The 26,162-nt window shown below is 48.7% G+C and overlaps 1 protein-coding gene, 1 long non-coding RNA gene and 2 other non-coding genes across 8 annotated transcripts in view; 1 reads left to right on the forward strand and 3 right to left on the reverse strand.

The window, feature by feature from the left end:
• The window catches only part of PLXDC1 (plexin domain containing 1), a 103,210-nt gene that overhangs the window by 76,459 nt on the left and 589 nt on the right, over window positions 1-26,162 (reverse strand). For 4 of the 5 annotated variants that reach the window (XM_053569435.1, XM_053569433.1, XM_053569432.1 and 1 more), the window contains exons 1-2: window positions 22,859-23,082; window positions 11,642-11,802 (exon numbers count right to left, since the gene is read on the reverse strand). In XM_053569435.1, the coding sequence (XP_053425410.1) occupies window positions 11,642-11,802; window positions 22,859-22,952 (255 nt within the window). In that variant the 5' untranslated portion in view covers window positions 22,953-23,082. Of the gene's footprint in view, window positions 1-11,641; window positions 11,803-22,858; window positions 23,083-24,716; window positions 24,806-26,162 lie in introns of those variants that run through there. The other variant, XM_053569434.1, reaches the window with a different exon arrangement.
• Window positions 24,321-25,937, forward strand: LOC128570388 (uncharacterized). Its single transcript, XR_008375562.1, has 3 exons — window positions 24,321-24,429; window positions 25,331-25,400; window positions 25,677-25,937. It is a non-coding gene; the product is annotated as an uncharacterized LOC128570388 (long non-coding RNA).
• Window positions 24,926-24,997, reverse strand: TRNAC-GCA (transfer RNA cysteine (anticodon GCA)). The gene has a single exon. It is a non-coding gene; the product is annotated as a tRNA-Cys (tRNA).
• TRNAC-GCA (transfer RNA cysteine (anticodon GCA)) lies at window positions 25,880-25,951 on the reverse strand. Its single transcript has one exon. It is a non-coding gene; the product is annotated as a tRNA-Cys (tRNA).

The raw sequence follows: 26,162 nt of genomic DNA on the forward strand, positions 1-26,162 counted from the left end.
AGCCCGGGCCTGCCAAACAACAATGACAACTACAACCAAAAAATAGCTGGGCATTTGTGGTGGGCGCCTGTAGTCCCAGCTACTTGGGAAGCTGAGGTAAGAGAATCACTTAAGCCCAGGATTTGGAGGTTGCTGTGAGCTATGATGCCACAACAGCACTCCTCCCAGGGTGACAGCTTGAGACTCTGTCTCAAAAAAAAAAAAAAAAAGAAAGGAATGAAAACTGTTTGGCAGTTAAAAGAAAAAAAAGATTAACCACAGAATTGCCATATGATTCAGCAATCCAGCACCTAGGTATACAAGTACTCAAACAAATACATTTCTACATGTTCATAGCAGCGCTATTCATTCACAAGAGCCAAAAGATAGAAACAGCCAAAATTTCCATCAATAAATGAATACATAAACAAATTATGAGCCTGGTGTAGTGGTGCATGCCTGTAGCCCAGCACTCTGAGAGGCAGAGGTGGGTGGACTGCTTGAGCTCAAGAGTTTGAGACCAGCCGGAGCAAGGGTAAGACCCTATCTCTACTAAAAATAGAAAAAACTAGCTGGGCATTGTGGCTAACACCTGTAGTTTCAGCTACTTGGGAGACTGAGGCAAGAAGGTCACTTGATCCCAAGAGTTTGATGTTGCTGTGAGCTGGGATGCTACAGCACTCTAGCCTGGGGGCAACAAAGTGAGATTCTGTCTCAATAAACAAACAAAATTATGGTACATCTGTACAATGAAAATGTCATGCTAAGGAAAAGAAGCTCAACACAAAAATTATATGATTTCATCAGAATAGTTAAAGTCATAGAAGTAGGTGGTCACCAGGGACTGGAATGGAGGGGGAATAGGGAGAAACTGTTTAACAGAGTAACGAAAATGTTTCAGAATGAGATAGGGTGGTGGTCGTATAACATTGTGAATGTACTAAATGTACTGACTTCTTCACTTTATTATTATTATTATTATTATTTTTTGTGTGTGGTTTTTGGCCGAGGCTGGGTTTGAACCCACCACCTCCAGCATATGGGACTGGTGCCCTATCCCTTTGAGCCACAGGCGCCGCCCTATTATTATTTTTTTAAGAGATGAAGTTTTGCTCTGTCACTCAGGCTAGAGTACAGTGACAAGATAGCTCACTGCAGGGCGGCGCCTGTGGCTCAGTGAGTAGGGCGCCGGCCCCATATGCCGAGGGTGGCGGGTTCAAACCCGGCCCCGGCCAAACTGCAACAACAACAACAAAAAAAAAAATAGCCGGGCGTTGTGGCGGGCGCCTGTAGTCCCAGCTACTCGGGAGGCTGAGGCAAGAGAATCGCGTAAGCCCAAGAGTTAGAGGTTCCTGTGAGCCGTGTGACGCCACGGCACTCTACCAAGGGCGGTACAGTGAGACTCTGTCTCTAAAAAAAAAAAAAAAAAGATAGCTCACTGCAGCCTCCAGTTCCAGGGCTCAAGCAATCCTTCTGCCTCAGCCTCCCGAGTAGCTGGGACTACAGACATGAGTCACTGCACACCCTGCTGAATTGTTCACTTTGAAATGGTTAATTTTATGTTATGTGCATCCCACCTTAGCAAAAAAGGAAAAAAGAAAGAAACCAAGCAACCTGCACAGGAGAAAGGAAAAGCGTCGAGGAGAAGGACCTGAGCGGGAGGCAGCTCCTGGGCTGAGCAGCCAGGAGAGACACGGGGCTGCCCTTTGCTGAGCTCAGTGTATGAGAGCCATCCCATGCCTCACCTCTGGCTCAACCCCATCAGGTTAGTACTTACCACCCATGTGGGGAGTCTGAAGCTCGCAAGGACTTGCAACCAAGTGTCCGGCCCAAGGCCATGCAGATGGTATGCGTCAGGACCAAGATCTTGGGCCAGAACGCCCCAGTTCTCCGCAGCACTGGAGACTGGACATCTGGACTCCACCCCCCACCTCCCTGGATACTCTTCGTTCTCACATCTTTTACCTTCTTGCTCTTCAAACGTCTCATAGCTTTCCCTTCCCTCCAGCCACCCCACCCTCTACTCGCAAATGTCTTCCCATGTCCTCATCTCATCATGTCGAGGCACATCTCGTCACATCCCAGGAGCACGCTAGCATGGTGGGGTTCCTTGGGGAGCGCCGCTTGCTCTTTGTAGGTCTGTGCTACAAGTGTGTTTGTCTGTCCCATCTCCCTGGGCCCAGGGATCTAGGGAGGATGGCCTTCTGGAGACCTTCTTTTGGCCTCCTTTGGCAGGTTATAGGAACCAGGCAGGCATTGTTGCCCTTGTTGTCTCTCTCCCTGCCCTCCTGATAGGTTGCCTGCCCTGACACAGGGTCCCTCAGCATTCTTAGGGCCTTGTGTGGTGTGCACAAGCTGGGAAATGTTTCTTGAGCTAGAGAGGAGAGAGGGATTCAGAGAAGCTGGAACAGGGGTAAGACTGAAGTGGGCAAGGGGAGCCTTTTCTATCATGGAGTGAAAGGGGGGGGGCGGGTGAGAGATACCTACAAATCTAAATGTTCCTAATCCTAGGAGTAAGATTTGGATAGTCTCAAAGGAGGAGAACCTTTGTCCAAGGCCTCCTCCTTCCAGCCTCTTGGAGAACAAGTTGCAGCACATCCCAAGGTCTCCTACTTAGCACTGTGGCTTCCTCCACAACCCCCTGCCCCACTCCAAAAAACTCCCTCTGAGATCAATCCCTGGGGCCTCAGAATTTGTTTTGGTGGAAAATCGCTGGAAATCTTGAGTCCAGACAAGGTCCTCCACTTTGGATGTGGTGGCAGAGTGGGCGTAGGAATAAAATTGAAGGACATGGTTCTCACCAGCACCCTCGGTGCAGGCTGGATGCCTCAAGGCCTCCAAAGCAAGAGACTGTGAACTGGAAAGGGCCCTGTGGCCAGGCAGAGGGCCGGATGGGGAGCAGGGCTGAGAGGAGGGAGATGGGCCAGAGGGATGGGCCAAAAGGGAGGCCCACAGCTGGGAAGGCACACTGAGGAACAAGGGAGAAAAGTGGGGCCACTGGGGCTGGGGTGGGGGAGGCAAAGGGGAATGACGAACCCCGACTCTTCCCCTTCATGAATTGTTGCTAAACCACATCTCTCCCAACTTACTCTCTTCTGATATGCCTGGATTTATATTTATCCTGGGAATTTCTTCTTCTTCTTCTTTTTGAGGCAAAGTCTCATTCTGCCGCTCTGAGTAGAGTACCATAGCATCACAGCTCACAGTAACCTCAAACTCTTGGGCTCAAGCAATCCTCTTGCCTCAGCCTCCTGAGTAGCTGGGACTACAGGCATCTGCCACAACATCCAGCTAGTTTTTCTTTTTTTTTTTTTGTAGAGACAGAGTCTCACTTTATGGCCCTCGGTAGAGTGCCGTGGCCTCACACAGCTCACAGCAACCTCCAACTCCTGGGCTTAAGCGATTCTCTTGCCTCAGCCTCCCGAGTAGCTGGGACTACAGGCGCCCGCCACAACGCCCGGCTATTTTTTTGTTACAGTTTGGCTGGGGCCGGGTTTGAACCCGCCACCCTCGGTATATGGGGCCGGCGCCTTACCGACTGAGCCACAGGCGCCGCCCCCAGCTAGTTTTTCTATCTTTAGTAAAGATGCCCTTGCTCGGGCTGGTCTTGAACCCCTGAGCTCAAGCAATACACCTGCCTTGGCCACATGCCTCGGCCTCCCAGAGGGCTAGGATCATAGGATGAGCCACTGTGCCTGGCCCTTCCTGGGAGTTTCATGTGTTCCGAGGGGGCGGATATCATTCAAGCCCACCTATGAAGTCCTCCGGTTCCTAATCTGACATCTGCACTCTCCCTTCCAGATGGATTCTCTCTGAATGCCTGATCTTCCTATCTTCTGGGGAACACTAGGGACAACCCTGGAGGCAGACAAAGTGGGTCCTTCCAGCGTGGCTTTGCTCCTTAATGTGGACAGCTGATGTGTGGCCGCAGAGGGGGTTGGGGAATACCCGCCCCGCAGACAGCAGAAGCCTTACTTTCTGGAGATTACTCCGGTAACCAAGTATAAAACTAGTTTGAAATCTTGCAGTTCAGAAGCTCCCACAACTAGTTGACCATCAAATCTCATGGAGAATTTCCTTTTTCTATTCTCTTGGTAACTTTGCCAGGAAAACATGGGGAACAAATTCCCAAGCTCCATCTTCAATGTTTCTGAACCAGTCCGTCTAGGGTGGAGCCCGAGAATTTGCGATGTTGTTTTTTAAAGTCTGGCGTTATTGAATCCATACTGGCTCTTAATGAACCCCATTGCTCTTCCTGAGCTCTCACTGACAATTGCTTCCAGAAGTATGCATCTCCATGGCTCTTTTCAAAAGGTCCTCTTTATGCCAAGTGGGACACAACCCTTCGGACCATGGTTTGTGGCCCAAAGCAGAGCAGGGATTAGTCGTTTACCCATGGCCCAACTAAGCTGTGGGGTGGAGGTGAGCAGGTGTCTCCTTGCTCAGGGACTTCTCCTGTCCTGGCCTCCCACTCCATCACTGACCATGGTTGTCCTGCTCTGTGACTTGAGGGACTGAGTAGACAGGCAGGATGGGAGGAGGACAGGGCCGTGTGCTCTGAGGTTCCACCTCAGGTACAGTGCTAGGGCAAGGCAAGAGAGGCACTTATCTCAGGCACGATCCAGGTGGCACCAAAAAACTCAGGAATCAAGATGAAGAATTTTTCAAGATGATGCAATATTTTTTTAAATAAAAAAATGCAAGAAAAGACAATACTTCGGTGAACATAATATTGATCTATAGAATTTTATTTTATTTATTTATTTATCTATTTTTGAGACAGAGCCTCAAGCTGTCACCCTCGGTAGAGTGCCATGGCATCACAGCTCACAGCAACCTCCAACTCCTGGGCTCAAGCGATTCTCCTGCCTCCGCCTCTCAGGAAGCTGGGACTACAGGCTCCGGCTATTTTTTGGTTGCAGCCATCATTGTTGTTTGGCAGGCCCGGGCTGGGTTCGAACCTGCCAGCTCAGGTGTATGTGGCTGGCGCCTTACCCACTTGAGCCACAGGCACCGAGCCGATCTGTAGAATTTTAAATAAAGACAGACTTAGTCACAGTGCTGAACCATTTCAGAGCTTGAGGTAAAGGGGAAAATCAGTAACAGAAATGATACCGAGAGCAGGAAAAAAAAAATCTCAAAAACTTTCTAATAGCCTCAGAGAGAGAAAATAGACATGACATAAGAACAGAGGCTTTTATTACTTTTTCTTTCTTTTTTCTTTTTTTTTTTTGAGACAGAGCCATACTTTGTAGCCCTTGGTAGAGTGCTGTGGTATCCTCATAGCTCACAGCAACCTCAAACTCTTGGGCTCAAGCGCTCCTCTTGCCTCAGCCTCTCGAGTAGCTGGGACTACAGGCATCTGCCACAACACTCCACTATTTTTTTAGAGATGGGGTCTCACTCTTGCTTAGGCTTGAGTCTTGAACTCCTGAGCTCCAGCGATCCACTGCCTCAGCCTCCCAGAGTGTTAGGATTACAGGCGTGAGCAGCTGTGCCAGCCAGAGGCTTTTTTTTTTTTTTTTTCAAAAAAAGAAAAGAAGGCTCCGTGCCTATAGCTCAGCGGCTAGGGCACCAGCCACATACACCAGAGCTAGTGGGTTTGAACCCAGCCCGGGCCTGCCAAACATCAATGAGAACCACAACCAAAAAATATGCCTGGGTGTTGGGCAGTACCTGTGGCTCAAGGAGTGGGGTGCCAGTCCCATGTACCAGGGGTGGTGTGTTAAGCCTGGCCCCGGCCAAAACTGCAAAAACTAAAATCAAAATAGCCAAGCATTGTGGTGGGCACCTATAGTCCCAGCTACTTGGGAGGCTGAGGCAAAGAGAATCACTTAAGCCCGAGAGTTTGAGGTTGCTTTAACTGTGATGCCACAGCACTCTACCAAGGGCGACACAGTGAGACTCTGTCTCAAAAAAAAAAAACAAAAAAAAAACAGAAAGAAAAGAAATAATATAGAGCTCTTAGAAATTAAAATTATGGGGGCAGCACCTGTGGCTCAGTGAGTAGGGTGCTGGCCCCATATACCGAGGGTGGTGGGTTCAAACCCGGTCCTGGCCAAACTGCAACAACAATAACAAAATAGCCGGGTGTTGTGGTAGGCACCTGTAATCCCAGCTACTCGGGAGGCTGAGGCAAGAAAATCACCTAAGCCAAGAGCTGGAGGTTGCTGTGAGCTGTGATGCCACAGCACTCTACCGAAAGCAACAAAGTGAGACTCTGTCTCAAAAAAAAAGAAAGAAAGAAAGAAATTAAAATTATGATAGTAGAAAGAAATCAGTAACATTATGAATGTAAAGTTGAGAAAATCTCCCAGAAAGTGGAACAATAATAGCAAGCAAACTAACAATAAAAACTGCAAAAGCAATGGACAACAGAAGACAGAAGAGAATTCAAGGATCAGTTCCAGAAATGGATGTTTAACCAAGAGAAATTGTAGAAAGGAGAGAATGTAGTAGAGAGAAAACTATCAAAAAATAAGCAGAAAAACTTTCCAGGACTGATAAATATAGGTCTGTAGATTGAGGTCAGATACAGTGGCTCACTGTTGTAATCCTACCACTTTGGGAGGCTGAGGTGGGAGGATTGCTTGAGCCCAGGAGTTTGAGTCCAGCCTGGGCAACATAGCAAGATCCTCATCTTGACTCAAAACTAGGCAGGCATGGTGGTGCACGCCTGTAGTTCCAGCTACTTGGGAGGCTAAAGCAGAAGGATTCCTTGAGCCCAGAAGTTGGAGGCTGCAGTGAGTTATGATCATCCACCGCATTTTAGTCTAGGTGACAGAGCAAGACCCTGTCACAAAAAAGAAAAAAAAAAGTCTATAGATTGAAACAGTCCTCCAATATCCAACATGTGAAAGAAAAGAGCCAGAGTAAGACATTTCAGGCAATTTTAGAACATTAAGGTTACAAGGAATATCCTGAAAGCTTCCAGAAGTTGGGGAAAAATAGGTATATACTAAGATCAGGAATAAGAATGAAACCAAACTTCTTAACGGTGACATCAGAAACCAGAAGACACTGGTGAGATGCCTTCAAACTTCTGAAGGAAAATTATTTTTAACCTAGAACTCTATATTCAGCCACATCATCAATCAAATGAGAGGAGAGAATAAAGGCATTTTCAGACGCCCAAGTTCTCAGGAGAATTTTTCCTTTTGTTCAAGCTTTTTCAGGGAGGCAAGCGACAAGGAAATGATGTAGCAAAGAAAAGACACAGGGGCCAGGGCCAAAGACTGATCCCTGCTCTGCTCTGGGCCACGAACCATGGTCCAAAGGGTTGTGTCCCACTTGGCATAAAGAGGACCTTTTGAAAAGAGCCACAGAGATACATACTTCTGGAAACAAATGTCCAGCACAGGAGAGGGACAAAGGGGGTCCTGGGATGGCAAGCCATGGGGCAGGCAGGAGAGAGGAATCTGGGGAGAAAAAGAACCAGCAAGTTTGACCACACCAAAAATTATACTTGAGGCCAAGTGGACATGTAGGAAAATGTAGCCATGATAAGCACAGAAAACCAAGCAAAGGCAGAATGAGGGCCAAGAATGGACAAAAAAGTATCCAATGTGCTCAGTACTACTATGAAATTAATATACAATTACCTACACATCCATATGAATGGCGAAACATAACTATAATCCAGAAAGTAGAAGGGGAGAGAAAGGGGAGGGGAGGGTATTTTGGGGGACCTCACCTAATGTACATGATGCACTGGTACATTTCAAAACTATTAAGAAATGAGTATGATGGATGGGTTACTTTGTTCAATGTAAGCATTTCACATTGTATATCAAAGCAGTACACTGAACCCCATAAATGCTTCAATGTACAAAGTTATGATCTAATAAAAAATAATAATAAAGAGAAAAAAAAAACAAACAAAAACAAATGTGGGGTAAAGATCCAGAAAAAACAAACATCATACAAGAAAAGAAACAATGATGTTACCCTGTCTGGGTTAGTAGTGAAAAATATTTACATGATAGTGGTGATATAAAACTGAGCGTATGGGGCGGCGCCTGTGGCTCAGTGAGTAGGGCACCAGCCCCATATACCGTGGGTGGCAGGTTCGGCCAAACTGCAACAAAAAATAGCCGGGCGTTGTGGCAGGCGCCTGTCTTCCCAGCTACTTGGGAGGCTGAGGCAGGAGAATCGCCTGAGCCAAAGAGCTGGAGGTTGCTGTGAACTGTGACGTCACAGTACTCTACCGAGGGTAACGAAATGAGACTCTGTCTCTAAAACAAAAAAAAAAACTGAGGGCGGCACCTGTGGCTCAGTGAGCAGGGCGCCGGCCCCATATGCCGAGGGTGGTGGGTTCAAACCCAGCCCCGGCCAAACTGCAACAAAAAAATAGCTGGGCGTTGTGGCGGGCGCCTGTAGTCCCAGCTACTCGGGAGGCTGAGGCAGGAGACTCGCTTAAGCCCAGGAGTTGGAGGTTGCTGTGAGCTGTGATGCCAATGCACTCTACCCAGGGCAATAAAGTGAAACTCTGTCTCTACAAAAAAAAAAAAAAAAAAAAAATACTGAGCATATGGATTGGACAAAGAGATTGAGAGAGAGTGAAATGAAGCTCAGTGGAAGGGTACCAAAACAGATAATGCCTAAGACGGATTAATCAAGGGGGCAGGACAGGACATGCAGATTACTTGGAAATACAGTTACAAAACGCCAGAAGAAACAGCCCCAGGTAGCAGCTTGTGAGAAAGGGGAGGGTGATCGCGGGGTAGGAGAGAAGCAGGACTGCTGTGTTTTGTTTTACCATCGACTATAGCACTATTTGGCCTTTTTGACCATCTTGCATGAACAAATTTGATTTAAGAACACACAAAATAAAGAAATAGATACTGAGAAGTATGCCTTCTTATTGCTTCTTCTCATTTCATAGTTTTTTTGTGTTCCATTACTCCATCCTCCTCACTCCCAGCCATGGGTGCACACACACACACCACGCGTGTGCATGCGCACACGCACACACTCATCACAGATACTCACAAACAGCCCATGGTGACAGATACACGGGAACATGAATAGAAGACATACAAACCCTCAGGCATACTGTGCAAACACACCCTCGCTGACACTTCCCAGTTTAAAAAAAATAAAATAAAATAGTAATAAACAACAATCTCCCAAGCAAGCCAGGGTCACAAGATGTTTTGGTTCCCTACAGAAACTAGAAGATAATTTTTTCTTTTTTTGAGCCAGAGTTTTGCTCTGTCATCCAGGCCAGACGGTAGTGGTGTCATAGCTCACAGCAACCTCAAACTCTTGGGCTTAAGCAATTTTCTTACCTCAGGGTCCCAAGTAGCTGGGACTACATGTGCCCACCACAACGCCTGGCATTATTTTTTTTTGTTGTAATTGTCATTGTTGTTTAGCAGGCCCAGGCCGGGTTCAAACCTGCCAGCTCCAGTGTATGTGGCTGGTGCCCTAACCACTGAGCTATGGGTGCCAAGCTTTAACCTATGTTCTTCAGTGTTTTTCTGAAACCCAAATCCCCCAACAGAGGGAAAATACCAACTACCATCGCACAGACCTCTGATAAGGGGAGAAACTGAGGACTGAACTCTGACCACCATTCTTTGTTCTAAATTTCTTCCGGAAGGCTCTAGAGATAGCCACTCCCACAAGCCAAACTTCAACACTCCTTTCTGCTGACCCCAGGTTTTTTATTTATTTTATTATTATTATTATTTTTTTTTTTTTTCAGTTTTTTGGCTGGGGCTGGGTTTGAACCCGCCACCTCCGGCATATGGGGCTGGTGCCCTATTCCTTTGAGCCACAGGCGCCGCCCCCTATTATTATTTTTTTTTAGACAGAGTCTTACTCTATCGCCCCCTGGTAGAGTGCATGTCATTATAGTTCACAGCAACCTCAGACTATGGAGCTCAAGTGATTCTCTTGCCTCAACCTCCCAACTAGCTGGGGCTACAGACACCCACCACAACACCTGGCTGTTTTTAGATATGCGGGTCTCTCTCTAGCTCAGGCTGGTCTCGAACTCCTTGAGCTCAGGCAATCCACCCCCCTTGGCCTTCCAGAGTGCTAGGATTACAGGCATGAACCCACTGTGCCCAGCCAGACCCCACGTTTTTAGACAAGGCCTTGCTGGGCGGCGCCTGTGGCTCAAGGAGTAGGGTGCCGGTCCCATATTCCAGAGGTGGCAGGTTCAAACCCAGCCCCGGCCAAAAACCACAAAAAAAAAAAAAAAAAATAGACAAGGTCTTGCTTCCTTAACCAACACTAATCAGGCTGGGCATGGTAGCTGACCTCATCTCTACAAAAATAGAAAAATTAGCCCAGTTTTGTTGTGAGCACCTATAGTCTCAGCTACTCAGAAGGTTGACGCAAGAGGATCACTTGAGCCCACAAGTTTGAGGTTGCTGTATGCCAGGGCACTCTACCCAAGGTGACAGAGTGAGACTCTGTTTCAAGAAAAAAAAAAAGCCAGGCGGTGCCTGTGTCTCAGTGAGTAGGGCGCTGGCCTCATATACCAAGGGTAGTGGGTTCAAACCTGGCCCCGGCCAAACTGCAACAAAAAATAGCTGGGCGTTGTGGTGGGTGCCTGTACTCCCAGCTACTGGGAGGCTAAGGCAAGAAAATTGCCTAAGCCCAAGAGTTGGAGGTTGCTATGAGCTGTGACGCCACAGCACTCTACCGAGGGCAACAGAAACTCTCTCTAAAAAAAAAAAAAGCCAATCAAAGCATCTCTGAAGCCATAAGCCCCTACTTCATGATACCCTGCCTTTGGGGGCCAAAGCAATGTATAACCTCCATGTATTGATTTTTTATTTTCCCTGTAATGCTTGCTTTCCTGAAACATACCCCTACTTTTAATAACCTTTGCTTGTAAGCCACTGGGGAATTTGGATCTTAAGCATTAGCTGTGTACTCTTGCTTGGCACCATGCAATTAATGCCTTCCTTTCTCTTGCTGTGAATGAATCTGTGTCAGTTTTGACTTTGCTGTGCTAGGCAAACAGACCCAAGTTTGGTTCTGTAACAACATGAACATACATGCCCAGGAGCACATGACTAAAGATTCCCTCCCAACACACAGAGGCCTCCACGAGCTCCATAGAGAGTCTATAAGGAGGGCACTTCCTCCTGCCCTTCAGCTCTGTCCCAGAACTGTCCAGGGCAGAGAAGGCTCTTTCCTGAGCTGTACCCTAATACCTCTCTTTACTCAGCCCCCAGCACAGTGTCTTGCCCTTAGGCTCAGCAGTCTGTGCCTTTATAGCCATTAGTCCTTTTGGGCCCACAGTCTATAGACAGGGCAGAAATGGGGTTGGGGATGGTCCCAAGCTAGCAGTTAGGATGTGACTGATAACGCCACTTGTCAGCATTTTCTTCCCTAGGTTGTGGGACAGTCTGGTGTCAGGAACCCCATGACCAAGCTGTGCATCCTGGAGCAAGTCAATTTCCCTCTCTGGGTCCAGGATGAGGTAGGCAGCCTATGAAGCGCTGAGATATTACATTTGTTACAACCCAATCTGGACCCTGCTTCACCCCCTCTTGTGGGATCTTCTCTTCACTCTGACCTGCAGGTACAGGGCCGATGCCAAAGGATATGTGATTTGCATGTGTGGCAAGTACACATGGGGCACCTGGTGAAACATCCCCACCCTCACCTCATTCCCCCTCCACATTCCTCCAGCACTTACCACCACCCTGGTCCTGTTATCTGCCAGTGTGTCGATGGCCAGGGTGCCCCCTCCCAGGTCCTGGCTCACTTGGGTCCTGTCCAGCTCCAACACCTGTCCAGGGCTCTCTCGGGCTCTCCGATTCCAGCTCTTTGTGGTCCCCTTGGCAGCCCATCCTGGGCCTGGGCCTTCATCATGACATGGGAGAAGGAGACAGAAAACTGAGTGTTAGAAGTCCAGAGTGAAGACCCAGGAGTGGGGAACCAGTCGCTTATTCTGCAGAGGCCCTGACACATGCTGTCATTGACCTTGGGGACACTTGACTACTAGGACAAGAGACACTCAGCCAACATCTATGAAAGCCACATGCCCAGCTCCATGGCAAGCACTTTGCACATATGCTTTTAATCTTCACACCTGCTGCCCAAGTAGATAGGATGCTCTCTATTTTGCAGACAGGAATCAGAGGGTCAGAGGTTAAAGGTCAAACAGTGGGTTAGGGATGGGGATAAGTTTCAAACCCAGGTGAATCTGCCTCCAGAGGGGTGATTATTCTCAACCTCTGCTGCACACTGTAATACCCAGGGAGCTTTAAAAATTTCTGGGGTGGCGCCTGTGGCTCAGTGGGTAGGGCACCAGCCCCATATACTGAGGTTTGCAGGTTCAAACCCGGCCCTGGCCAAACTGCAACAAAGAAATGGCCAGGCATTGTGGTGGCGCCTGTGGTCCCAGCTACTCAGGAGGCTGAGGCAGGACAATCACCTAAGCCCAAGAGTTGGAGGTTGCTGTGAGCAGTGTGATACCACGGCACTCTACCGAGGACGATAAAGTGAGACTCTGTCTCTACCGAAAAAAAAAAAAAAAAATTCTGATGTCTGGGTCCCACCCCAGAGATCGGATATAATTATTCTATGGTGTGGCCTGGGCATTAGGTTTCTTAAAAGATCCCCAGGGGGAGATTTTGAGAACCCCCAGGACTTAAAGAATGCCTGCAATGGGTGAAAACCACTGCTATGGAAAATTCCAAACTAGTTCCCTTTTTTTTTTTTTTTTTGAGACAGAGTCTCAAGCTGTTGCCCTGGGTAAAATGCCACGGCATCACAGCTCACAGAAACCTCAAACTCTTGGACTTAAGCAATTCTCTTGCCTCAGCCTCCCAAGTAGCTGGGACTACAGGTGCCTGCCACAACACCCGGCTATTTTTTGGTTGTAGTTGTTATTGTTGTTTGGATTTGAAACTGCCAGCCCCAATGTACGTGGCTGGCACCCTAGCTGCTGAACTATAGGTGCCGAGGCCCAGTTCCCTATTTCTCTGCCAGAAATGGCACATAATCCCACCTTCCAGGGGATCAGGGAATGAGAGGCCAGAGAGCAGGGTTCTTTTAGTTCAGAGCTTTTCGATCTTAGGACTGCCGCTATTAGGGACCGGATAATCCTTTTTTTCTCGAAGTTTTTATTGTGTCAAAATACATATAATTGGTGGGGCACAATGGCTCACGCCTATAATCCTAACACTCCAAAAGGTCAAAGTGGGTGGATTGCTTGAGCTCAGGAGTTCGAGACCAGCCTGAGCAAGAGTGAGACCCTGTCTCTACTAAAAATAGGAAAAACTAAACACCATGAGACTCTGGCCTGGGGCAACCAAGTAAGACTGTCTCAAAAAAAATTTTTTTTAATAAAAAATACACATAACATTTACTATCTTCATCACGTTTAAGTGTTCTGTTCAATAATATTAAATACATCCCTAATATTGTGCAACATCCATCTCTGCAACTCTTTCCACCTTGTAAAACTGAAACTCTATACCCTTCAAACAATAAATTGCCATTCAGGGTGGCGCCTGTGGCTCAAGGAGTAGGGCGCCGGTCCCATATGCCAGAGGTGGTGGGTTCAAACCCAGCCCTGGCCAAAAAATCACTAAATAAATAAATAAGTTGCCATTCCCTACTCTCCCTGGCCTGTGGTAACCACTGTTCTATTTTCTGTCTCCATGATTTTGACTACTGTAAGTAGCTCATATAAGTGGAATCATACTATATTTGTCTTTTTATGATTGGCTTATTTCACTTGGCGTAACAAAGTCAAGATTCATCCATGTTGTAGCAAATGGCAGAACTGACTTCCTGCTAAGGTCAATTAATATTTCCATCCAAAATATACCACATTTTGCTTACCTATTCATTAGTTTGCTTCTATGTTTTAGCTATTGTGTGGATGTACAAATATCTCTTTGAGAACTGCTTTGAATAATTTTGAGACCCTGCTTCCCACCCAAAAGTGGAACTGCTGGATCAGTGATAATTCTTTTCTTTCTTTCTTTTTTTTTTTGTTGTTGAGACAGAGTCCCACCCTATGCCCTGAGCAGAGTGCAATGGCGTTGTAGCTCACTGCAACCTCAGACTCAGGCTGTGGGCACCCTGGTGCCTCAGCCTCTGGAAGCCGCTGGGATTACAGGCCCTCGCAGCGCGCCCACTGGTTTTTTTCATTTTTTTAGGAGTCGGGGTTTCAGTCTCACTCAGACGAGTCTTGAACTCCTGAGCTCAAGCAATTCTCCCTCCTCAGCCTCCCACAGTGTTGGGATGACAGGCGTGAGCCACCGCGCCCGGCAGTGATATTCTTTTCTTTTCTTTAAGAAAGAGTCTCACTCTTCACTCTGTCACCCTGGGTAGAGTGCTAGGGCATCATAACTCTAGCAACCTCAAACTCTTGGGCTTGAGAAATCAATCCTCCTGCCTCAGCCTCCTGAGTAGCTGGGACTACAGGTGCCTACCACAATGCCTGGCTAGTTTTTCTGTTTTTTGTAAAGCTAGGGTCTCGCTCATGCTCAGACTGATCTTGAACTACTAAACTCAAGCAATCCACCCCCCTCAGCCTCCAGAGTACTAGAATTACAAGTATGAGCCACCATACCCAGGCTGGTAATTCTATCTTTATATTTATTTATTTATTTATTTTTTTGAGACAGAGCCTCAAGCTGTCACCCTGGGTAGAGTACCGTGGCATTGCAGCTCACAGCAACCTCCAACACCTGGGCTCAAGCGATTCTCCTGCCTCTGCCTCCCAAGTAGCTGGGATTACAGGAGCCTGCCACAAAGCCTGGCTATTTTTTGGTTGCAGCCGTCATTGTTGGTTGGTGGGCCCGGGCTGGATTCGAATCCGCCAGCTCAGATGTATGTGGCTGGCGCCTTAGCCACTTGAGCCACAGGCACCAAGCCTATTTTTAATTTTTTGAGGAACTGTCATACTGTTTTCCACGGAACATGGCTGTACCGTTTATATTCCCCACCAGCATTGCACAAGTGTTCTAATCTTTCCACGTTCTTTCCAATGCTTGTTATTTTCTGTTGTTTTTTTAAATAATAGCCATCCTGATAGGTATGAGGTAGTATGTCATTATAATTTTTGTTTCTTATTTTTGTTTTTTGAGACAGAATCTCACTTTGTTGCCCAGGCTAGAGTGCAGTGGCATCATCCCAGCTCACTTTGACTTCTAATTCCTGGGTTGAAGTGATTCTGCCATCCCAAAGTGCTGGAATTATAGGTGTGAGCCACCGCACCCAGCCTAACTATAGTTTTGATTGGCATGTCCCTAATGATTGTGATGTTGAGCATCTTTTCGGGTGCTTTTTGCCATTTGTATATCTTCTTTAGAGAAATCTATTTAAGTCTTTTTGCTCATTTTTAAATTGAGTTGTTGGTTTGACTGGATAATCCTTTTGCTAAGGGTAGGGGGAGAGGTGCTGTCCAGGTACACGTAAGATATTTACCAGCATCTTGGCCTCTACCCACTAGATGCCAATAACACCTCTCTCCCTGAGCCCCCGCCAGGTTGTGACAACCAGAAATGTCTCCAAACATTGCCAGTTATCCCCTGAGAACAAAACTTCCCTTCTCCCACCCACTGACCCACTGTTTTAGTCCTATCACTACCCAGATATCATCTAGGATGGCAAATAGGTTATCTAAAATGCTATCTCCAATCGATTAGTGACAGCCAGTAGCACTTTTTTTTTCTTTTTGAAGACAGAGTCTCACTCTGTTGCCCTGGTAGAATGCCATGACATCATCATAGCTCACAGCAACCTCAAAGTCTTGGGCTTAAGTGATCCTCTTGCCTCAGCCTCCCCAGTAGCTGAGACTACAGGCGCCTGGTACAACATCTGGCTAATTTTTCTATTTTTAGTAGAGATGGGGGCTTTTGCTCAGGGTGGTCTCAAACTCCTAAGCTCAAGCAATCTACCTGCCTCAGCCTCCCAGAGTGAACCAAGGCACTTTAATTGAGAAGAATTCTGACGCTCCACTTGTGTCTAGCAAGAAAGACTGTCAAGATCAATTAGTAATGTCTGCCATGGGCATAGGATTGGAAAACACAGGCCATTTAGCAGCTATTCCTAGGCTTCAAGTTCTCTCCAGTTCTCTCTAGCTTGTTAAATTCATTGTAAATGACACAAAACCACTCCTTTCTATTTCAGAGAGATTTGTGCCCCCAAATGTGTGCCTTATATTGTTGTTCCATTTGTCATACCTACTATGGGACACAGACCATCAGATGGGTAGATCTGATATTCCCCAGCTGTAACTTTCATCAATTTCAGATCCACACTGTGTCAAATCCCCCTTTCAAACCTGTGTCTGCATCCTGCTCCCCAGAGCTCCTGCATGTAGCTCTTATTTTCTGGAGCACCCACTTGTGTGACTATGTACCATCATCTCCTTGAGAAACTTGAGATCCCCCAGGAATCTCTCCACTATCTTGTTTAGAGTGCCTGGCAAACAGCAGGTACTCAATCACTACATAATTGAGGACACAGTGTTGAGACTAACTCTTAAGAGCCAGCAAGGACAGAGGTTGAGACAAGGCTTGGCCAGGATCAGGACTGGGGCTGAGGCCAGGGCTCTGCTATGGGACTCTGGTTTGTCATTAGCTGTTTTATCCAATTAAGTCATTCTTGGCTGCTGGTGCCTACTGGACCCTTGCCTGCCCCCTCACTTCTCTGCCCCTAATCACAACCAGATGCTCCTGGAGAACATGGGCAGAAGGGCAGCCCCCAGATCCCTTCCCCAAGATGACTATTGGCTGCCCACAGATGGACCTGAGTCTAGTGCTGAGAAGGCAGCCTGCCCACTGCCCAGGCCCAACCCAGGGCTGTCTTACTCCTCTCGGATGGAGCCCATAGCTCCTCAGGATATAGAACTGTTTGTGCTAGGCTGCTCTGCCCAGCTCCCTGGGTCCTCTGCAAGCAGCCCTGGGGCCTGGGCAGGAGCCAGAACAGGAAAGGAGCATGTACTCAACAAGCAGAGGAACTCAGATGGCCCCCAGAGGGATGGTAAGGCTCTACAGGCTTCACAGGCCTGGAACAGAGGAGGGTGCCAGAGGGTGGAGCCCTCACGCAGGGAGTGGACCCCCACTGCAGCACTCAGGGAAGAGACACTGGGCTTACCTCTCCACCCAGCCCTGGCACCCACAAGCTGTGGGACCTCAGTCCCACCAGTTTACTTCTCCAAGCCTCAGCATCCTCATTGCTAAAATGAAGATGGCGATCATGCCTGGGGTACAGGCCGCCACAGGGAACAAGTGAGAGACATAAACAATGCTTTATATTAATAAATAGAAGGGCCAGAGGCAGAGGCAGTCCATGAAAGAGGGCAGTACAAGGGGTAGAGAGGGAGGCTCTCCCAACCCATCCACAGCTATCTCCCAGTCACCCTCCCTCCTCCCAGTTGGCTGGGACAGAACATCACCCCCTCAGCTCACAGCTGGTTGCTCACGTGCATGTGTTGGGGCCCACGTGCATGCACACCCCCACAAACACTTGATGGACAGCCTTGGCCCGCCCCTGCGTTACACACCTATTTGCCCAACCCTTGGTCACTCCTGTCCTACCTCCTGCCTTCCCCTGGAGAGCTTCATATTCCTGGCACCCATTCCATGGTTAAGCACGTGAGAGAAACTGCCCATGTGTGTTGGCAAGAAGCTTCCATAACACAAGTTGTTATTCGTTTATTCATTCATTTGTGGCCCCAAGTAACATGCAGTCTAATAGGATGTGACAATAATAATAGTAGTGATAAAATTATAGTTAACTTTCAAGGATGCGACCCTGGGCTGGCACTATCCAAGTGCTTTAAATCCATTAACTCATTGAATCCCCACAATAACCCCATAAGATAGGTAGTAGTTTCAGATCTATTTTACAAATGAGGAAACTAAAGCACAAAGACATTAAGGAGCCTCCCAAGGTCACAGAACTAATCCATGACAGGATTTGAACCCTTGGCTCCAGGGTCTGCTCAGAACCACGGAAAGTGCACACAGAAGTGATCAATAGCCCCCAGCCATTTCCTGAGGTGCAGGGGTAGCCCCAGGCCAGACTGGCATGTGGCTGGGTTCCCCAAGGACCTGGCCTAGAAGCCATTGGGCCTCAACCTGGGAGCTGCCCTGAAAGACTGTGTTCCCTCACCTGGTACTGCCCAGCTCCAGCTCAGGAGGCGTGTGCCACCCCACAGGCTGACCCATGACCACCATACCATTCAGGCCACTACAGCCTCTCTCCTGGCAGTTACTGCAGCCTCTCCCCTCAGTGCCCTAGAACTAGTCTCCCACATTTTAGCTAGAACAAGACATCTAGAGGACAAGCTTGATTCTTTCTCTGTCAGTTTCCTGCTCACTACATCCTTCCAGCTGATTCAAGGCCCTTCATGGCCAGGTTCCCTGGTCACTCCTCCAGTGTCAAGACTCCCTAAAGTCCTCTCCAGACCCAGCCATGGGGCTTCACACATGGCAGATTTCTCAGCCAGGACCATTCTATTCCATAAATCAACCTTTCTTCTGATGAGTTCTTGCTCATCCTTCAAATCTCACAAGTGTCACTTCTTCCCTGAGCCCCCTCTGACACCTCTTTCCCTCACCCCAAATGCTGGATGCACCATCCTGGCTGAGATCCCACATGTTACCACTTGCTGACAGTGTACCCCAAAGCTCTGGGTGCCTGACTGAGCATCTGCTCAGTAAGCACACATGGACGATGGCAGGAAGGGAGGGTGGGACAGAAGGCAAGGGAAAGGTGGCAAGCATCTTTAAATGTGCCCAATACTGAGATACGTGGAACTGAGAGCTCTTGTCTCTTCTGGAAATATTTATTGTAATATCACAGCAACAGAAGAGCACAGGTTTGGCATAAGACAAGCTCAAGGTCAAACCCCCAACCTGCCACTTATTGACTGTGATGCTGGACAAGTTACATAATCTCTCTAAGCCTCAGTTTTCTTATCTGCAAAATGGGATTTTTAAAACCTATACTTGGTGGTTGGTTTGGGGTCTTTAACAAAATAACATACACAGAACACCCAGAGATGTTCTGCCTTCCTTGGGTTTCATTGGATCACTGACTCTCCAAGGGGGCCGGGGAAGGCTAAGCTGAAATCTTGCCTCCTAGTTACAAAGCCCCCAACTGTACCTGCTTCCCTCCTTCTGGTAGGTAGGCACCCACTGAGGACCCCTCCATGGGGAGAGGGAGGGAGGTATAAGGAAGTGGCAGAGGACTACTAGGTAGCAGAGGGGGAAGGGAAGAGGGGAAGGGAGGGGAGGAGAGAAGGAGGAAAAAGAAGAGTTCAGCACTGTACGGGTTTCCCCTGATGGGAGAGTCTGGGGTCTGTAACCACCCCGGATTCACTTGCTCACTTACTCATTCAATACATATTTACTGAGACTTAATGTGTGCCTGGCACTGCGCTGGGTGCTAGAGAGATGAACAGGCTAACACAATCCCTGTGCCCAGGAAGATTCTGATCTTTCTCATAGAAACACATACAAATAAGGCAAGGTGAAGTAGTGGTAAGTGCTGTGAAGAAAGTCAGACTAAATGGAAGGGCTGAGGGTTGTTGCTACTCTGGACAGAGCCGTCTGGGTGTGCGTCTCTGAGGAGATGACCCTTGAGCCAATTAAGACCCAAACGAGAAGAAGCCAGTTACCTGTCAATCCAAGAGGGTGACAGCCTGGAGTGGGTTAAGGGGTGTGCCTGGGAAGGGTGAAAGATGTGCAGGATGGGGACAGGGGCTGCCTGGTGGCCACCACAAGAAGTTTGAATTTTAGCCTGTTTGTGAGAAGTCCCTGATGAATGAGGTGGAAGTTTGAAGCAGAATCATGGCTAGATGAAGCCCTAAAGACAATCTGGTCCAACACTTTTATAGAAAGGGAAAGAAATGCTCAGAGAAAGGATCAAGTTGTCAGGGTCCCTCAGCTGGGGGCACAGGACCTGGCCTCCCACAAGTTCTGAAGCCAGGATACCACCTTCAGCTTTCTTCTCCCAGTGCGGGTTGTAGGAGCCTCTAGTTCCATCTGGGCCAGAACTTCAGTGCCCCCGCTGTGCACCCCAAGGCCATCTTCCTGTCTGTCCGCCTGGTCTCCCCTGCTGCCTGACTATTCCATGGGCATGCATCTCCCTGATGCTCCGGTGCTAAAGATGGATGACATTTCAAGGCTCTACCAAACAAGCCCATCCGTCACAAGGGATGAGAGATCTCAGCTTCTTTCTGTGCCCCCGCCCCCCTCCACACAACCCAGAGAACCCAGAGCTCTAGGGCTGGATGTAAGCATCTGCTCAGATCCTGCTCCCGGCTGCCCTTTCACTGGTCACAAGGGCTCTACCATCCATCAAAGCCACGTTGTTCTTCCTTACCAACCATCCCCCAGAAGGTCCTCTTCCTATAAATGTCCTCCCTAGAAGATACCCCCTGCCTCCACACAGACTCTCCCTCAAATCCAACATTGTCTGTGAAAAGAGCACTGGACTGGGAGTCAATAGCTGCTTCCCCTGGTTTCTCACAGCTTCCTTAAGTCTAACCTCAATCTCTCCTGCTGCAGTCCATTTCTCCTGGCTGAACCTCCATCAAAACCAAGAATACAGGGTGCCCTCTGCTTACAGAAGTGATTCAAGTCTCTGCCTGTCTCCCTCTTCTTGGCCTCTCCTACTGTTTACTATACAAATGGGACTCTGAAGAGGCAACCCTCAGCCAGACCTGGGTCTGGCCACCATCTTCCAGCCCATCCTTATTCCCTCCTAATTCCACTTCCCCAACCCTCTCCATGGTTCACCCAACCCAGTGAGAAGTTCTGATCCCTCCCTCATCAACCCAGTTACACCCTAAGTTCAGAAGATCATGACAGGTTGGGGCTGCAAAGCATCTCAGTAATTAACATGTCCAACTCCTTCATGTTTACATTGATTTTTCTGAATTATCTATTACTCCTACGTATCATAACAAATCTAAAAAGGAAAGACAATCATAAAAGATAAAAAAAAGATCCCTCATCATCCCACTACCAAGAGTCAAAGATTTCGCTAACAGTCTAACTTTATAAGTGCAGAAACGGGCCCAGAGAAGGAAAGTAACTTGCCTAAGGTCACACAGCAAATGAGATGGCAGGAACAGAAGCCAAGTCTCTGTATGGTCTCCCTGAAAACTGGTGGTTCTGGCTCCGTGCCCGTAGCCCAGTGGTTATGGTGCCAGCCACATATATGGAGGGTGGCAGGTTCGAACCCAGCGCAGACCAGCTAAAGCAACTGCAACAAAAAAATAGCTGGGCATTGTGGCAGGTGCCTGTAGTCCCAGCTGTTTGGAAGGCTGAGGCAAGAGAATCGCTTAAGCCCAAGAGTTTGAAGTTGCTGTGAGCTATGACACTACGGCACTCTACTGAGGGCAATATAGTGAGACTCTGTCTCAAAAAGAAAAGAAAACTGGTGGTTCTGCACCAGCAGCTTCTTGACACACATCAGCTCCCACTGCTCTCTGCCCACACCTCCACCATCAGCCCCCTTCCTCTCCCACCCTTCCTCATTTACCACCCCACACCCTTCTTCTCACCTGGCCTGCCTCAGCTCCAGTGACCTTTAAAATCAAGAGCGCTGTCACTGATTCTGTGACACAACAGCTCAACTACAGCATCCTTCTTGACTTCCCCGTCCCATCTGAGGGGCACCTGTGCCAGTGAGGCATAGAACTCTATTTTCCTCATTATTTCTGTCAAAGGGCTTGGCTGCAAATTATCCATCTCTCCAACCCCAGAGAAAGTCTAGGTCCATAAAGAGAGAGAACTTAGGTCATGTGTCAAAAACAGTCCTCCTGATCGAGTGCCGGAGCTCACGCCTGTAATCCTAGCACTCTGGGAGATGGGTGGATTGCTTGAGCTTAGGAATTTGAGACCAGCCTGAGCAAGATCAAGACCACATCTCTACTAAAAATAGAAAAACTGAGGCAAGACAATTGCTTGAGCCCAAGAGCTTGATGTTGCTCCGAGCTATGAAGCCACAGCATTCTACTCAGGTTGCCAGAGTGAGATTCTGTCTCAAAATAAATAAATAATATATATTTTAATTAATATATATGTGTGCATATATATATATACATATACATATACATATATATATATATTTCTTCTTTTATAGCATGAAGGATTCCAGGTAGATTTCAGAAAGGACTTCCAAGTGGGAGAGATGACTTTGGGGAACTGGTATGAGGGAAGAGAAATGTGCAGGATAAGTAGGACCCTGCCACTCATCTAGAACCAGAGCAGCTGAAGGCCAAAGGCCACCAGGACAAAATGGAGCAAGAGCAGCAGGGGACTCTTGAGACTGGGGTATAGGGGAAGAGCAAAGTGCTTCTTCCTGGGCCCACTACCTCTCTACTGGTCACAAATAGGTAGAGGAAAGCAAGTTAGATGGCTACTGCCCTTGCCCAGAGAGATTCCATGTCTCTGACATCCCCCTGGCTGCTCCCGCTTAGCCCCCCAATCCAACTCAGAACTAGTCTGGGTTATCTGGAGGTGGGGCAGGGAAGAGAAAAAGAAGGTGTATCTGGGGCAGTAGCCTCACCAGGCTCAACTGAATTCAGCCTTGCCTGGGGTGACCCGGGTCCCTGTGACTCTTCCACTGTCCCCTTTGGGGCCAGAGACCACTGCCTTATAAAGCTGTCTCTCCTGGGGTCCCTCCACTGTTCTTCCAGGAGGGAAGGAGAGGTCCGAGCATCGGTGTCTAATGCCACCACCCTCAGTCGCACACTCTACGTGTGGAGGAAACCAGGGTCCCTGTCCGCCTGCCCACAGTCCACAGACCTCCTGGCTTCCCGCGGAAATACCCGTTCAGGGACAGCGCCTGCCGGTCGGTACATGCCCATGCCCTCACCTGCGTGCCCCTCCCCGCACCCGGTCCCACTCAGGCCAACTCCGGCCAGTCCTACCTGCTCCAGGCTGGGGGCTTACCGCCCCAGCAGCCACTCTGAGGACCAGCACAAGGAGCCAGAGCTCGCCCCGCATGGTGGGGCCAGGACCCATCCCCGTCCCGCTCGCTGCCCCGGCCCGGCGAGGGAGGGCCCAGCTCCAGCAGCGCGGTCCCGAGGCGGGCAGGCGGAGGGGTGGGCGGCGAACAGGCGGCGGAGCGCGGAGCCGGGCGAGCGGGCGGAGAGGCGGGAGCGCGGGAGGTTGCAGCCTCCGGGAGCCCGGGAGCGTGGGGCGGGGCCGGACGGGGGGCGCGGCGCCGCGGGGGCCCTCGAGGGCCCTCAGGAGAGGGACGGAGGAGGGCGACAGAGCACCGGCCTCTTGGGCTGGGAGGACGCCTTGAGAACGTTAGCAGCCCTCTGCCCCTTCCCCTTCTCTGCTCCCCAGGGAGAGCCGCAGAGAGTAGGCCCGAGAGGCTGGACCCCAGGAAGAGACAGGCGACCCCTCCCTGGGCCATGGACTCCAGCCATTCCCACCAACACCCCTCAAGGCTCTGCGACTTTCTGAGCTTTTCTCAGAGTTCTATGAGCTTCTGATGCTTTGTCCCCTACCCCACCCCACCCCCACCCCCTGGAATCTAACACCTGCAGCAAAGACCCCCAGCTTCTCCACCGCATCTTAGGGCTCCTCCTCTCTTTATTCTTCTGCTCCCCATTTGCAGCACCAGCAGTCCTGGAAGTGGAAGGGACCTGGCTCGCCCCTACTCTGCAAAAGCCTGGACGTACCCTCACCCCAAGAAGGTAACCGAGGCCATTCTTCTCTCTGGGGACTCCAGGCCTGTTCAAGGCCTGACCCAGTCAATTTTCAAAGCCAACCCTGGAGCAAGGAAACCGCTCACTCCACCTGCCACACCTTACAACAGGCTCTGGGGATAGATTATCTTTTTTTCTTTCAGGACAGAATAAAAATACCCACAGTTTAGGAAATTTAATAGACAGCAGGGAATCAGGTCAGGACACTGAGGTGCCACTTCCCTTCCCTGACCTACTTCGTGTGACAGCAAGGAGGGGGTAGGAGCGGGGATAAAGGGGTACCGAGGCTTCTAGGAGCTGGGGCCTAGGAACTGGAAAATAGTCCAGAGGAAGAGTGTGAATGCTGAGCGCCAATGGGGAAATTCTCCAGAAAGAGAGATAAGGATGGGGACAGGAGAAAGTACTGTGTGGGCTGGAAAAGATGGGTTCCCTGGCACTGAGATCAGAAAGAGGAACTAAGAAAGGAAACAGCGAACGGCTCTCTAATCTTTTTAGAATGCCAGCTCTCCCTTCCAGGGTCCCAAAGTCGACCTCCTCCAACATTAAACCCTCTATTCTCTTACTATGGGACAAAGCAGGGCCTATTTGTAAGTTCTTCCTGAGGTCTAATTTAAATCCCAACTTGGCTGACTTAGGATGACATAGCCTGTCGCTTCCAGCTGTGGCTTCTTGCTGCCCTCATGTGGCCACGTGACGAGCCACAACGCGGGTGTTTTGCGGTTCCCTGGCTTTTTCTGGTCTGCCCAGATTATCTCCGACCTCCTACCTTGCCGGACGTTAAGGTGAGAAGTCCCAGGACAGAATTCCAGCTCCCGCCCTGGTATCTTAGTACATTTCTCCATCAGGGGTACCCGTGGTCTGCACTATAAAATCTGTAAGAGCTCGAACTGAAACAAAAACTTGGCAATAAAAGCAAATAACATGCAAAAAAAATTTAATGTAAGCCTCTAGAATTTAAGCGTACATTAGAAACAGATTAAATCTGCTCTGGCCTTGAGCAGATTTCTGAACTCCACCCCCAATTTTCTAACCCAGTGGGTCTAGGATGTGGCTTGACCAAGACACGTACCAAGAAGATAGTGCTGGTTCCAGGACCCCATTTTGAAAGCCGCTAATCTAGAATTCTCCAGTTCTTTGCATTCTCTAACCGCTCCTCGTCTGCGGAGAAAGAAAATGGTGAGAGAAGTGAGAGATGGTGAAAGACGTGTTTAACGCACAAGTGGGAGAAAAAAAACAAATTTCAAGTAATTCGTTTAAGAACTTTGGAAAACGTATGGGAGGGGGCACCCGGATTTGAACCGGGGACCTCTTGATCTGCAGTCAAATGCTCTACCACTGAGCTATACCCCCTCTGCTGGTCATTGGGCCTCAGATGGTCTCTTATTACAACTGCTGCGCAGGCGCTCTGGCGAAACTTTTAAAGAGACGCGAGAAGTGAGGTTCGGTGTTTTTAGAAAAGATCCGGAAATAATACAGAGGGCGCTAAACTAATGTACACAAATTGTAAGAAAAAAACATTAAAATTGTATCAAGTCACATTTGACTTCTGCAATTACAAGAGGTACAATATATAATATACAAGATAACAAGTGTTACTGGTATATACTAAGTATTACAATTTTAATAGTTTTTTTCTTGCTTAAACGTGTACGCTTTTTTTTGCATCCTCGGTATAAATCCCAGATTACTCACTTGGAAGCAGTTGTTCCCTGAAGGTCTGAGCTCAGATTTCTACTGATGGTGTAAAAAAAAGGTAATCTGGTTGTGTGGAAGGGAAAGTCTCTAGAGAGGCTTTCAGATCCTTCACTTCGGGGTTGTTCATCTGGGCTGGGATCCCACTCTCCTTCCCTGCTGGAGCCCCCTTACTGCTGGGCGCCTCTTTTTTCTCTCGCATATGTTCGCGCAGCTTCTACAGGCCTTTCTTTCCCACTGCCCTTAGAAACTCAGCCTCTCCCCACCCTGGAAGAGTCGTGGGGGCCACTGGCCAGGCCGACCTGGGAGTGCGTCTGCCTCTGCCCTATTGTTACAGGAGAAAGCCATTTGCACCATCCTACTTTGGGCCAGCCCGGGGCTCCTCGCTCTCATTTGCACTGCATTCAAACCTTGGCCATACGTACAGAACAGGCCACTCGCAGAGCAAAAGAAAAATGGTGGCCGGGCCCGAGAATCCATACCCTCCTGTTGGCTGGAGATTACTGAGATCTACCAAAACTTGGAAAGCCACACCGGGAGAGGGGGCACCCGGATTTGAACCGGGGACCTCTTGATCTGCAGTCAAATGCTCTACCACTGAGCTATACCCCCTTCCTGCTCATCATTAGAATAAATTTAAGAACAATAAGGGCATGGTATTATCCACCTTCCTTTTATAATTTTGGTCTGCTGCTCAGGACAGAACAATAGAAAGAACAAGATGAGAACAAAAACCACATGATTAAGATCTCGTCCCAGACTTTCTCCAGGTGTCCATGGCCTGCTTCAGGAAAAGAAGAGTCCTCCTGTTCTCAGGACCATC

This window comes from Nycticebus coucang, chromosome 18 (genome assembly GCF_027406575.1).
Source record: "Nycticebus coucang isolate mNycCou1 chromosome 18, mNycCou1.pri, whole genome shotgun sequence".
Classification (NCBI taxonomy): domain Eukaryota; kingdom Metazoa; phylum Chordata; class Mammalia; order Primates; family Lorisidae; genus Nycticebus; species Nycticebus coucang.